Source organism: Populus euphratica, unplaced genomic scaffold (assembly GCF_000495115.2).
Source record: "Populus euphratica unplaced genomic scaffold, PopEup_1.0 scaffold53.1, whole genome shotgun sequence".
In the NCBI taxonomy this organism is placed as follows: Eukaryota; Viridiplantae; Streptophyta; class Magnoliopsida; order Malpighiales; family Salicaceae; genus Populus; species Populus euphratica.
Window position 1 is genome coordinate 49,834 of NW_011499934.1, and position 15,364 is coordinate 65,197.

A 15,364-nucleotide genomic window follows, 5' to 3' on the forward strand; every position below is an offset into this window, starting at 1 on the left:
TTGTAATGTTGAGTCTGCCTTCCTGCTCAACTTCTGTGTGGAGGAATGTGTAAAAAAAAAAAAATGTTGTTTGTGGGAATCTAGTTGTCAATTTGGGAAGAGAGAACTTAGCAAAATTAGCCAAGGATTGAAAAAAAATATTATTTATTTAGAAAGATTTCAAAATAAGAAGACGTTTATTTATTTAGTAATAAATAGCGACTCCCATGTGTGATGGCAAATATCAAAACATGAAAAAGTAGGAAAAACATCCCAACCTGCCCCGCTTTGCTTGCATCAATGTGGCAACATAAGCCCATATGAAAAAGATTTGTTGAAGTTTTACCCTGTATTGATTCAATTTAACCCAAGACTAAGTTTCATTCAATTGAAGATAAATAACACATTATGACTACAATCAAAAAATATTTTTTTTATTGAAAATGTTAAGGAATGAGAAATTAATTATTTTACACTAAAACAAAGGTTTTTAAAATCGAAATATTTTTTTACAATAACCAGTCATTAATTGTCCTAGAAAATTAAGAAGTATAATTTTTAAATTTTTTTTGAGAAATACAAAGATTTAATAAATAAATAAAAAATAATTTCTCAGCCAAAAGATTTTCAATACACAAGAAAATGTTTTTCTTATTTCTTAAACATTTTCAAGAAATTTATTGGCTGAGCATTTTGAAAAACTTTTATATGAAAGTTTTAGATTTTTATTTGCTTAAATATCTTCAAGTTTTTATTTTTTTAATATATTTATTTTATATTCGGATTTTTTTATTTCTTAAACATTCTTAAAACTTTCTTTTGATTTTTTTTGTTGCTTAAGATTTTCTAAAAAAATATAATAGCTATCCATTTATTTAGTTCAATTCAGTTAATTTACTAAGTTTTGCAAAGATAAAATAAAAAACATACATTTCTGATTGATATGAACGCAATAACAATTTTAGAGATTGTTTTTTCAAAGGGGGCGTGTCAATAACATGTTTGATATTAATCAATAATACCGTTCATGCACTCCTTCAACTAACTTTATATATATAAATAAAAATAAAAATTGTTTCTTCCACTGAAATTTAAGTTGCTAAAGAATTTGAAATTATTTATTTTCTTAGATTATAACTAGTTTTAGAGTTATAAGCACCCTAAAAAAAGAAAAGAACATGGAAGCTGAGAAATATCAAAATTAATTATGTAATTAAAATCAAACCACCATGTGAAATTGAGTTAGAGTTTGAGTTTATTTTTCAAAATTAATTATGTAATTAAAATCAAATTGGGCTCTGCACCATTCCACAGGTAGAGCCCAATCAAACCCAATTACCACCATGTCCAAAATGCTAATGAAATTGAGTTAGAGTTTGAGTTTATTTAAAAATATAGTTATAATTATTTTTTAAAATATTTTTTATTTTAAAATATATTAAAATAATATTTTTTTATTTTTTTAAATTATTTTTGATATTAGTGTATTAAAATAATTTAAAAATATGTAAAAAATTAAAATAAAAAACAAAAAAAATTTAATTTTTTTCAAAAATATTTTTAATGAGATTTTATTCATTAGGCGACATTCTCTGTCTCCCTTTCTTTTCCGAACACAACACACTGCAATGGCATTGACACATCACAGTCATGACAGAGCTTTAAGATCAATGGGCGTGGTGGTTTGAGCAATTACAATTAAAATTAATCATCAGTCTTGAGCACGTGCTTCAGCAAACACTCCATACTTGTACTCAATCAACTTGCTGGTGAAATCAATGGGCGTGATATTGCCTCTCTCTCTATATATATATATATAACAAAGAAAATGGCTAGCAATCTCTAGCACCTTTGCAAATGTGCTTCCTAAATTTGTTGCCTCTGCACCAACATCCTGTATTGAAACCAGGGGTATTGATACATTTCTTTCCCAGGATGGCTAATTGAAGAAGGCGTTGGTTATAGTCGATTAAACACTGGTTTTCTGATACAATCATTCTTCAGAAAAATCATTCTTGAGGAATATCTGTTGAGTATCTTTAAATCCATGCTCACTACATAATGCAATCAGGATCATAGTTGTTTCATTCAAAACAAACAATACCATTTCATTAAAAAATTCGGAAGTCTTTGATCGTTCATCGTCCTTGTAGCTACTCGACGAACCTTTCTTGAGTCTACTGTGAGGATACAGCATGATATTTTCCCCAACACAATAGTGTCCTGCCAGAGGGAAATTTCCACATCTCGTTGAGAAATTATGATGGATGGAAGCAGCAATTCATCACTAGGGAATGCTAATTGTAACTCTTATCCATCATTCTTTGTTCTGGACTTAACACGAAGTAGGATTTTACAAGAGCCAAGTCGTTACAACAAATATTGTGGAACAAAAATCCAAGTAATTGAATAAATAATGTGGAGCAAGACGCTCAGATGCAGGAACAATAAAATACGAAATAAGCAAAAACCTGCTACTCTATGTTGCCAGAATTCATATTCTGTCATTTATTTCTTGAGATTACTCTCTGAGTAAACGCCCTCCGTGATTTTCTTACTTCTACAGTATGTTGCAAGAATTCATATTCTGTCATTTATTTCTTGTGATTACTCTTTGAGTAAGATCAACTAGCGCCCTCCGTGTTTTTCTTACTTCTTCATCATCAGTTTCAGGTAAAGAATCAATAGCTGCTGCTGCAAGATTAGCATGCTTTGCAGCTAGCTCCCTTGTTCTCTGTATTCCACGGCTCTTCCAAAGATAATCAAGGGCCTGAATCCATAGACAGAACAGCTCGGATAAATTAACATTAGTTTCTACAGGGAAAAAAAAAAAAAAACAGATGATACAAACAGTAGAAACGATAAGGGCATCATCATTTTACATATGCTTTAAAAACAGTTTTACAGATGGGTTGGAATAAACACTCCATGTAAAACATGAGCAAAGAAGTGAAAGGAATGGGGATTAGATGGAAGCAAGTTCCGCGGTTCAAAGTAAAGAAAACATCAGAAAGCAAAGAATGGGGATTAGATGGAATAAAATGAATGCGGAATGAGCATATCATGCTCTGTAGAAACGCAGAATTCCCAATAGCAAACACCTCCCAAAGGGCCAAATCATACATCTGGTACTTCACCTCTTGCGTATAGAAAACCAAAACCACCGTCCATTTTTTTCAAATTTGTCATGCAAAAAGGAGTTCCAAATCATTTAAAATATTTTGAATTACTAAGCATTCTCCAACATTCCATATTGGAATGCAAAAGCTAAAGTCCACAAAAATTCATAGCCTCCACATCAGAATCATTAAGTCTCAGCATCAATCACTGATTGATGGCGGAAATGCAAGCAATATATGCTTTTTTGTTGCTGGATGACATTAAGCATGAATGTTAGGCACATCACAGAATTGATGCACATTAAAACCAGAAAAAATGTAGTGTGTTTGCAATTCTCTGAGGTAGCTTCAGCTTTATGGTAGATTATTATCGTCACACATCAGCATTTTTTGAGATCAGTAAATGAAGATGAACTTACTGCATCAATGTTTTCAGGCTTGTCAAAGCCCTGGTCAATAACTGAATGCAACTGAGGGAACTCCTCCATGGCAAACAATATTGGAGCTGTTACAATTCCCTACAATAAAATTTCACATTGTTGAACCAGAAATTATGAAAATGAGCTCTGATGTGCAGCTGAAAATGTAAGAGAATCAGAAAGAATGTTGAGAGTTGTCGTCATGTCACAAATGAAATGACACTGACCAATGTAGGGACTTTAAAATGTAAAAGTAGTTCACTGAGATCAAATACTATACACTATTCTACATCATGCCAGTGAAAAAACCCCAACTCAATCCAGTGCATGATACAACTAAGCATGCCTTTAGTGTCATAGCTAATAAAGACAGCTATGAATTTTTGAACCAAGTGAAAACCAAAAATTTTGGCCACCATTATGTCATATTGTCCCAAGGACAGTGCCATCTGGAGCCCTGATTATGAACTTTCCAAAAGAGTCAACATTTAGCCAACTTCATGATAGTTAAGACTGAATGGTATCAAACAAAATGCTTCAGCTTTTACATTTTCCTGTTGTTATAGAATGAGGATTGCGATAAAAAAGAGAAATTAGTCATTTCTTGTTTGCAGTTGCACAAGAAGATAAGTGAATCAAGATTGCCTGTTCTCAATCTTATTTGAGAACAAAGTATAACCTAATTCAAATTTTGACCTAAACCATAAAACATTGTTGCAAAAGAAAAAATATATTATGATTGATTAAGAAGCAAACATCCCTGTAAGACAGTTGGCAAAATATATATTTCTTTCAGGTGACATATCAACCTAACAAATGAATATATATATAATGCAACCTTGTTAACTATTTAATGTGGTTGTGCAATCACAACCAGTTCAAGCTTACAACTATTATCATCTCCAGCCAGTAGATATCATAACAAGGATAGAAGAATTACATGGCGAATGTCAGATAATGAACCCTTTCCAAGGGAAGCAGAAGTTCCCGTGAAATCAAGAACATCATCAATCAATTGATATGCCAATCCCTGGAAAAGAAAACGGTTAGAATATAGGAAAAGGACCAACCAAAGACAGAAGGGTATCAGACAGTAAAATGATAACCAGAAACTGAAGATTTAACCAGAAATTATGAAATCCATCAATTTGTCCACACCAACAAAAACACAACTTGGAACAAATAAAAGAGTTCCCAAAAAAAGAAAAAAAGAAAAGAAAAGAAAGAAAGAAAGAAATCACAAACCAGATTTTTGCCATACTCAAAAGCCAACATTGCAACTTCCGTTGTTTGCCCAGCAAGAAGGGCAATTGCCTTGCAGCTATTTGAAATCAAAGATGCAGTCTTGTAGTACGTCTTTTGCATATAATACTCCATGCTGCAATAGCAACACCTTTTAAGTCAAATAAACCGAAAAATGGAAGATCATTGAGGTGTTATTGCAAATCTTTTGCATGCCATTGCTTAGATAGGTGTAATCATATATAGACAAGGAAAAAGAAGTGGCTCATAGCCTCCCAGTCATCCAGCTGATTCACATGCATAACCTTATGCAAGTGCATCTTTTTAGACCATTTTATGCCAATTAAATAAAAGCATTCATGGTCATTAGACTAAACGGGACCGTTCCATTTTGTCTAATGCCATAAAGGGTGTCCAGGTTGAATAGGCCAAAACAAGAACTTCTATCTGGTGATACTATGTAGGACATTGCATAATGACGTGTTTCAACACACAACAGGTTTCATTATAGTTTGCAATTCCATGAAGAATCCAAATCACTTATTGTGAAAGGGAGATGCATGGAGAAAGCACTAGATTATAATAAACTATCAGAAACAACTGCTATTAGAAATTGAAACTACTTCAAAGGACAACTGCTATTAGAAATTGAAACTACTTCGTGAAAAGAACTGATTCAAGGGGGAACAAAAAAATCTATCAAGCTGATGTGGCCTGCCTTACCCCTTCCATTAAAAAGTAACGGAGAGCAATAAACAGTCAGTATGCACAAGCGCTTGGATCATTGTTTTCAAAGGAAAATTACAGCCAGCCATCCATGATTAGGCAAGCCAGATAAAGTTTTCTACAGACCCAGAAAAGTGAAAGCAAAGCAGCATACCTACAAAGTTGCTCAGATGTTGAAGTCATCTGCATAGTTTCACCAGTAACAAGATGTTCTACAACTGTCGCTAATAATGAAACAACCTAGAGGCACATAACAGTGGTCAGAGAAAATATGAAGTCTCCCCAACCCCCCAACACACACCCACACCAAAAAAGAAATGCCATTGTCCTTAACGTGGCGCTCACTAATACTAACTCATCTCAATAATCATGGGAAATGGAAATGCATGGACCAATGAACTGATGTATGATAAAATTGACACCAAATAATGTTATTCAGTTAAATCTATATGCAAAAGCAGTAAAAGTAGGGGACTGGAAGACAGGCTAAAACTTGACAATCCATTATGCTACTCAACCCCAAGGTTTTTTCACCACCATTTTTTACCACAAGGAACAAGTTTGAAGAATAAAGGATTCCTTTTGAGGTGCTTATGAGCCTGCGACTAAAGTTGAAAGATACCAAGCATTATAGAAAGACTTGATATCATTGCTTAAATAGAAAAGAGATTATTGCAAAATATTAGGTTTTCATGCTTAGATGACATTAATGTATTCTTACTTCCGTGTTTTTCAAAGAAGCAAGGGCTACACAAGCTCGTGAAAGTAGAAAATCTCCAGCAAGTACTGCCACCTGCAATACAAATGAAATGGAGTAAATTAAAAACAAGAACACCTTAGGCTACAGTCCTCTACAATTTTATTAGTCTAAGCAATGCATAACAGTGACGTAGAACTCAATTTCAAATACAAATTGAAATGATAGAAAAAAAAAAAACCTGCCCAATAATATATGGGAAAGTTTTGTGATGCTATTGTTCGCTAGCAGATTCACTACCAGTAGAGTACCACCTGCATGGGGAATTACATAACATATGATTTGATAGGGTAAACTATGAAAACCAGGAAAAGTCAATGTTATCACCATAATCAGTATCTTGGAGAAGGTATCGAATATTACCAAAGACAGATATAAATACAGGGCCAGAGCTCGCAAACAGTTCATTGTGGAAGTAAACCACTTGAACATCCCCAAAACATATAGCTATGGGAACTCATAAGCACAAAATTTTATAACCCTATAGCTAGAGATTTATTTGTGTTTTCCTTGATACAATTTACCTTAACAATTAAAGCAATTACTGATTCTCTATATTTACCATTAATACCCTACATTATTAAAACCAAACTTCTGCACCTAGAGTAACGTCCCATCAATATCTCTATAGTATGGGAACTCAATGCAATGCTCAATATCAACATTTTATTCCAGAATCAAATTTCACCAACAACCTGCAACCTCTTAAGTTCCTAAAATTGCACAGCAAAATGACCTCCAAGGACTCATGAACATACAAATCTAAATGCAAAGCCCTCTAAATGAAAGAGACACCGATGCGATCATCACAGTGGATAGAGATCTACTATGGATGTGTTTATTACAAGGGAATGTAACTTACAAGGGTTATTTAATTTTTCACCTCCTTGTGTTTGGTACAGTTTTGGGGAGGGGTGAAATCTCAAGGAGGTTAAAAAAATAGAAGGCAGGTTCGGCTTCACCCTGATGAGGGGGTAGGTAAAAATATTCAGGGGGGTGTCATCTTATATGCATCTTCTCTTTCTTGAATTTTGTATCCATTTTTTTCTCTTTTCCTTCCACCACACATTTGGAGAGACAAATATATATTATTGAATGTTTTTATACTTGCATTCAACTTCAAATCATGGGGACCACAAATACCCATGATCTTTTATAATCTTACCAAAAACCATTAACTCTTAAATGTTACATCCTTTACATTTCACCTCCAAATTTTTAACCCCATAACAAACATAACCCAAGTACCAAGCAGGGATCAACTATTTATTCACAACACCATTACATATAAAGTTCCAAAATGTTGTTGCCTCTCCTTGCAACAAATGTTTCTACTTTTTATATGGAGCCTGAAGCCTGCCAGTGCTGGAAGGTCAGACAGAATTAACAATTTGGATAATATATTGAATTCTTCCTACAGTGCTGAACACAAACAATTGAAATTCCACATACAACAATAATGAAACTCATAACTGCTAAGAAACCTAGATTGAGAAAGCACAGATTGAAAAGCAGTATGTGAAAAGCATTTACACGCTACAAATGTGCTTTGCAACTCCACTTTAAAAGAAAATCAGGATAAAGTTAAAAAAAAAACTAGAGCAGAAATTATAGAAAATTAAAATGACGAGTGGAACTTAAATAAAAAAGAAAAATATATTGCAGCACCTTATTGCCCATAACAAGATTTAATGAACCAATACCACGTCTCGTATCTGCATCATCCAATACATCATCATGCAGAAGACTTGCCACCTAACACGTGGAACAACTGCATTAGTACTGAAGCAATAACAAACATGTTCCTTTACTTGATACAAAGCATGAATGAATGAAGTCATAGCAAAAAGGCATTTGGCAAAAGAAAAATACTGAACTATGAGAAACTGACATGGATCATCTCGGTAATTTCAGCTATAGATTGCTGTCTTTTACGTAGTTCTGTTGTCAAAGCATCTCCTACACTACCAGTTTCCGTTTCAAGTATACGCACATTCAAAGCTGTTGCCATCAGCAACAAAACCTACACAAAACTTAAAGAGTTATATGATCTATCTGAAATATTTGATAACAGTTAATAACATTAAGAGTTTAGAAAACTTCAACAAGAAATAATGAAGGGCTTGTAGCTTCAGACTAAAGTTCAAATGATCTAGGCTAGGCATGATACCTTACAAAACATTTCATAAGCAATGTTAGTTGATCATGTGTTCTTCCTAAGCATTTTTTTACAAATTATTTAGTCATATATTTTCAAAATTTCAGAGTTTCAGAGACAGAAATTAGTAAAAGTAATACCATTGGATATTGGATTAAAATCGACTAGCTAATGAGCAGAATTTCCGGATGTGAGACGAGTTTCAAGTGCACAAGGTGAATCAATAATAGACTTGGAGTTGCAGACCTTAATGTGAGCTTAAGTCACAAAGCCTCAAGTTTGAACTTTGAGACATTTTCTTAGTCCAAAAGCGACAAGTAATAATGTCTTTGATCATTGCTGTAATAATATTATTGCATGCTTATTACTACCAAAAAGTAAAAGTATGCACAACACACTTAAATATTTCAAACAAGCAATGAAGTATATGGACAACTTCCTTCCCAGAAAATAGCCACCAAAATCACACTCAACATAGATTAGATAAACTCATAAGACACTAGCTGAACACAATCTTGAAGCAAACCCAAATAATGAGCACATAAGCATCATTGTAGTTACCGTGGGACGGAACCTCTTTCCTTGTACTCCCATTTTAAAAAGGTACTCGGCAGCTGAGGCAAGCTTAGGAACCTGTGAATGAAATTTGAATCCGATTTTTATCACATCATATCAAATCAGCATGATTAAAACAGAAAAGGAAAATCATATCTATTATTGCTACCAACAATATTTGACATATGCAAAAAGACAGAATAAATACCTCAGCAATTACCATTGACTGCAATCTATTAGCAAGAAGTGATAGCTCATCAGCAACAAGTGAAAATGGGTCAAGCTGTTCCTGGAAAACAAAGTATTGAATCATAGAAGTGAGCAACGTAGCACACAAGAAAATGTGAGATGGATCAGAAGCAGTATCAAGTAACAGAAAACCAATGTTTGACAATCAAGGCACCAATAACATTGCCTCTCATACACTGGAAGTATACCAAGGATGTCAAGAACTATCAAGCTACCTAATTCAAAGAATTGAGTATCTCAAAACCCCATAAAACCTTTGTTTATTCAATGAATAAATAGATAAAAGGGAATGGACCTTGTGTTATATCTACCCTAATTCCCTACACCATAAAACCTTAAAAGATCTCTAAATTCAAAACTTGCGGCTTCAACTTTAAAGAGGAAAGAATTTAAAATCTGTAAATGAATTTGAAATACGACTATATCATGGTACAACCTAGCTCAAATACCCACATGCTATTCCATTCCAAACAAAAGGTCCACATTCAAATTTATCACTAAGCTTACAATAATGTATAGTACCTTTTTTAATGAAACTTCTCACCAAGTCTACAACACATAATTAAAGAGTATTGGATAATAATTGAAGTGTTCTTTTTGCTTCTTTGGATACATATCACACACTAAAAGGTTCCAACAGGAGAAGGGAAAAGAGGTGAACCCTAATATCCTTTAAGAATAGCAAATATCCCACAATCATGAACTCCCCACATTCCCATGCCTCATGTACATGTTATAAGTGAATAAATTTTTACAAACCCAAAATATATAGTGGAATATATATGTATACATATGTATAAATACATTATGAAAAACAGAACATGGAGAGAAATGAAAAGAGAGTGCTACATCTAACCTCCACTAAGGAACTGCTCTGGTGATGAATCTGATGTTTGAAAACATGAAAGGAAGGTACAGTCCAAGAATAAGTTTCTCTGCAATTGAAAACCTACTAATAACCAGAAACAAAAACAAATACAATATAAATGGTTACAACATATGTAAGACAACTGTAAGTCAAATCAATTGTAGAAAACTTAAAAAGAGATAAAAGACTGAGCTCCTAAAACATCACGTATAAAGCTTAATGCAAACATGAAATTGTAATCCAAGTATAAAACTTACAAATTAAAACACGGATCTAAACCTAGTTGATCCTTCAAAGAAATCGATACCAAACAAAATTAAAATAACATCCAGTCTTCTCAAATCTAACCATGTATAATGAGACTTAAACCTTATAGAAAAAAATTCGTATCACAGATGTTTTCTTTTAGACTTTAAATATCCTGTTGTTATCTCTTCCCTCAACTCCAGTATATTAGCTTACTCCCGATCATTTCATTCCAAATCATAAAGCAGGCCTATGCATCACTAGCGAATGATCATTGATGAGTCCTTTGCAGTTGAATCACTCCATCACAATTTAGAAGCTTTTCAGTTATTTAAGTCATTTTCCCTATCATCTATTGCATATGATTGGGTTAGCACACCCTGATCCTCATCAAGAAAGCTCTATTTGGCACAAATTACTAGGAAAAACTTGCACTCAAAACAAACCAACAATTCAAACAAAGATTAAAGAAACTTAGTGTTTTAATTAAGTTCATTCCAAGCCTGAAAGGCCCTCTAAACACTGGCTTTGATTGCAGCAACAACTCGTCACTGAATTAGCAGTTTATTACCCCCAGCATTGACAATGATCTAGACTAAATCTATCATTTCATTTCCTCATTTTTAAGCTCACCCAACAGCTCCAAAAAAGAAAAACAGGCAATGTTCTCATTTTTGTTTCCCCATCAATTCCACAGCCCAACCACTTGAAAAACCAATGAAACAAGCCAAGATGAAAAGGGATAAAAGAATGAAGAACCCCATTTGAGAATGAGCTTGCTAATGTCATAGAACATACGAAATCAATAAAGGAGATTTGTTAGTATTACCTTTCGTGTAGAAGAGTGGGAATTGTTGGAGAGCAAGAATCCATAAGATGAGGGTCGATGAGAGACAAACCAATGGCTGCCATTTCTTGTGATCCTCAAAATCCAAGACAATGACATCTTTGTTATTGTCTGTCTTGCTGCCTATTAAAGAGAAGCAAAGCTATGAAAAACAGCTTGGTATGTTTTCCTTTTTCTTTCATAATTATGTGTGCTAGCCAGAGGCATCTAACCCCGGTGCGCAAGGACCTAGCAAGCCAGGCCCAGGCAATGGCTAGCCCAGGCTTGCCTTTTCCTTTTTTCAAAGAAAATTATTTCTTTATTTACTCATTTAATTTACATTTTTTTTCGAGTTAATCTTGTCTCTTCTTTTGATCATGGATCATATAAAATTAAGCATGACATTTCAGCCATTTGACAAAAGCATGTCATATAACTTATGAAAAAGAATGGAAAAAAACATGATTAATGTTGCAAGCTAAAATTACAGAGAGGACATGGGAAAAATTAACACTGACAAGGAACAAAAACAAAAGTAAAAGCTCAGTAGGTTCAACTTCACAATTTACCGTAACAGTTTGATCAAAGAGTGCAAACTCTTATTGTTTGATCACTTTATATTAATACAAAAGAAAAATATATATCAATGATCAAGCTTTTAAGCACAAATATTGTTTATCTAAAATAACAAAATACTTGCACAAATGAAAACAGCACACAAGACCTCCATTCAACCAATCAAACAACAAAGTACAGACAAATGGAATGAAAGCAAATATATATTTACAAGACTAAGCAAACCACCACATTCACGAATTGGGTATTTGTTTACGCATATAATCAAACAATTATTGATAGAAATAGTCAAAAGACCTGAGAGAGGGAGGGGATTTAGGGCCGCTACAGTGGTCAAGAAAGAGAAAGTTGCTGGATTTAGGGGTAGCTGCTCTATATTCCTCCAGGAGAGATTTGGTTAGTACTAAGAAATAGATCTATGAAAATCCTTTTGCAATATAACTTCTAAGGTGAAGGCAATAGCCCTGCCAAATTTATGGCTACCTAGTTGTTGCTATTGTCGTTGCCACTAGCTTGAGTGAGAGAGTCAGCTTGTGAAGTTTAGAGAAAAAAGTGGCAGGTATGATATGATATGCGGATGATTGTTGATTTTTTTTTTTTTTAATAGGGCTTTGTAAATTGTTATTATAACAATGAAAATAAACCAATTGGTTAGTTTGGTTTCTTACCAAAGTGACTACACACCCTATCAATTTGGTTTAAATTGAAAGTTGCTCGCCATTTCATATAAAACCAGCATCCTATTAGTTTGTCTATCTGTTATACCCATCTTCTACATGGAGCTTTAAGTTTCGTTCCTTATCAGGGACTCTCACTCGTCCATCAAACTGTTGGTGAGTCCAGTCAGTTACACAGACGATAGTAGACCTCTCTCCCTAAAGTTTTGAAAACTGAATTGAGAAACATGGCAAACAAGCAAGTCCTCCAAATCTCCACAAATCAATTGCCATCTCTAAAGGACACAACTTCACTTCCACTTCTTCTTTCAATCTTTTGCACTTAAATCATTGGAACTGATGTTACTAATCTCACTAACTCACTCTCTCATATCTACAACTTGGTCTTTGACTTGATTCACATTCCTATGCTAGTTAGCAGCTGATATCTATTATTTTATTTGACAATCGCTGCTTCATTTTTGTTATAAATAGAATGTGCCTTTAACGGAACACCAACAAGCAGAAATTGTGTCATCTCTCATGACCTAACCGTAAAAAATGGTGAGATTTCTATTTATTTTTCTTTTTTATTTTTTGTAAGATTTGTGGTTGTTTTAGGTGCAAGATCATGCGTCTGTGAAGGAGAATGGTGGCTTGACAATTTCTACTAAGGACAGCAGTTTTGCTGAATCTCAAGGCATTGATGCAGTTTTAGTCAATACAAATCAAGTAAATCACGCGCACTTTTGCTTATATTCGCGTGATAGGTGACTTTGATTAAAGGTATAAGTCAATGCTTATAGTGCAGCTTGATAATGATTTGAAATTTATATGATGCAGTTCTATAAATGGCTTACTGATCCTAAATCGGCAACAAAATCGGTAAATGGCTTACTGATCCTAAATCGGCAACAAAATCGGTAAATGGCTTACTGATCCTAAATCGGCAACAAAATCACAGGTTAGTTGTCATGGTGATTATTCTTCTGCAAATGTGTTCTGTCGTGGATTTTTTTTTATCTTTGTGTTTTCTGCTACGAGGAGGAGGAGAAGTATCAAGCACCATGTCAGCAAACTAAAGGGGCACATATAGACATGTGATGATATGCTTCTCCAGGTATTTTTATTATTTTTATTACTATCATTATTATTCATTTCTTAGTGTATTTATATTGTTAATAAATTCATAATTATTTGGATGAAGTCATTTATTTATTATTTTTATTTAAGATTATCTGAATGCAGGCGGATGAAACTCTTGACTTCTTTAATAAGCTGCACCTACAGCACCAAGCGTTTCTACAAAGACTAATACTCTTCATATAAAAGATTACTAAAAACATATTTAATTCTTTTTCCTCAAAAAGAAAAAAAAAAAAAAGGCCTCTTTCAACTTTAAAAAAAACAATAGCGAAAAATGAGCTTTTCCAATTAAAAAGAAAAAAATATCAAAATCCAATAATGACAGTAAGTACAAGCAATAGAAATTGAGAATCTCCAATTCAATCGATTTTTTGCAACCATAAAGATCAATTGAAATACCTGATCGTCAATTAATCGTAGAGTAAAGCTAAAAAAACGTTGCGAAATCAAAGCTTAGAAAAAGAACTCACCGGTGATTTGAAAGCCGTAGAATTCTCCGGCGATTTTTGTCACTGTTGTCTTCCTCTCCGTCTTCCTTTATTTATCTTGCAGAGAAGATGATGGAAAAGTCAATAGAGGAGCAGTAGGGGAATTGAAGAGGAGAAATAAAATAAAAGGTGGCCCATATGGTTTGGGCCCCTTTTTTTCGATTAAAGGGGTTTGACTATAATAGGCTGTCTTTCCTGGTGCATTAGGCCCGCTCTATCCTTATACTATAAAGTATAATGTTAATGTTGAGTCTGTTTATTGACGCATGCCTCGTCCCGTCGGTTTCTTCTCCAGTGCAAACAGCATTGAAGAAAGAGAGGCTTTGTACTTCAGTTTAGGCACTTAATTTGTGCGTACACACTACCAGTAGGCCCGAATATTTTTATTATTATTTATAAGGATCTAAAAATGGGTTATGATATATTGGGTTAAAAAAGAAACCTAGACAGTGCAAGCGTGTTTTTAAAAAGTAAATAAAAAAATAATCCAAGGTATTACCCCATGGAACAGAAGATAAAAAAAGAGCCGGTAAAATTTAATTAGATTATAAAAAAAACAACGACGTAAACAGATAAATTAAAACAAAAAAAATAAGAAAACTTCAAAATAAAAGGTTATTAAAGTGAAAAACACGACGAACATAAGTTCTCAATCAATAAAAAAAAAATCTAAAGAAGAAAAATAAAAAAAATAACTTAAATTAATCTAAATAAACATATTAATATTTTTTTCTGAAAAGTAGTTTCTGGAAAATCAATTTCTAAACTTTTCCGTGTTTGTTTGCCATTAGAAAAGTTGGTCAGCGAAAAACACTTTCCGATCAACAAAAAATATTTTTCGATCAATGAAAAACACTTTTTGGTCAACGGAAAACATTTTTCAGTCAAAGAAAAATTTAGCTTGGTTTTCAGAAAAGTAGTTTCCGGGAAATCACTTTCCAAACTTTTTTATGTTTATTTGATGTTAAGAAAGTTGGTCAACGGAAAACATTTTTCAGTCAAAGAAAAATTTGACTTGGTTTTTAGGAAAGTATTTTCCTGAAAAATTTGAATAGGAAACACTTAAAAAAATAACTTAAATTAATCTAAATAAGCATATTAATATTTGTTTTTGAAAAGTAGTTTTTGAAAAATTACTTTCTAAATTTTCCCGTGTTTGTTGTTGGTCAGCGAAAAACACTTTCCGATCAACAAAAAATATTTTTCGATCAATGAAAAACACTTTTCAGTCAATAAAAAACACTTTTCAATCAACGGAAAATACTTTCTAGTCAACGAAAAATACTTTCTGGTCAACGAAAAATATTTTTCAATCAAAGAAAAATTTGGCTTGATTTTCAGGAAAGTGTTTTTC

The 15,364-nt window shown here is 33.3% G+C and overlaps 1 protein-coding gene across 2 annotated transcripts; it reads right to left on the reverse strand.

Moving 5' to 3' along the window:
* Window positions 1-2,277: 2,277 nt before the first annotated feature.
* Window positions 2,278-14,116, reverse strand: LOC105136311 (solanesyl diphosphate synthase 3, chloroplastic/mitochondrial-like). 2 transcript variants are annotated; one of them, XM_011041601.1, is made up of 13 exons: window positions 13,993-14,116; window positions 11,148-11,288; window positions 10,061-10,153; window positions 9,164-9,244; window positions 8,962-9,033; window positions 8,134-8,265; window positions 7,911-7,997; window positions 6,207-6,278; window positions 5,640-5,725; window positions 4,763-4,895; window positions 4,458-4,547; window positions 3,518-3,616; window positions 2,278-2,749 (listed from the first exon to the last, which is right to left on the reverse strand). In XM_011041601.1, exons 2-13 carry the CDS (start codon window positions 11,262-11,264, stop codon window positions 2,570-2,572), a joined length of 1,242 nt encoding a protein of 413 aa, XP_011039903.1. In that variant the 5' UTR covers window positions 11,265-11,288; window positions 13,993-14,116; the 3' UTR covers window positions 2,278-2,569. The 2 variants fall into 2 exon arrangements, with proteins under 2 accessions (XP_011039903.1, XP_011039904.1); XM_011041602.1 differs by lacking the exon at window positions 13,993-14,116 and having other exon boundaries at window positions 10,061-10,156; window positions 11,148-11,236.
* Window positions 14,117-15,364: the final 1,248 nt, after the last annotated feature.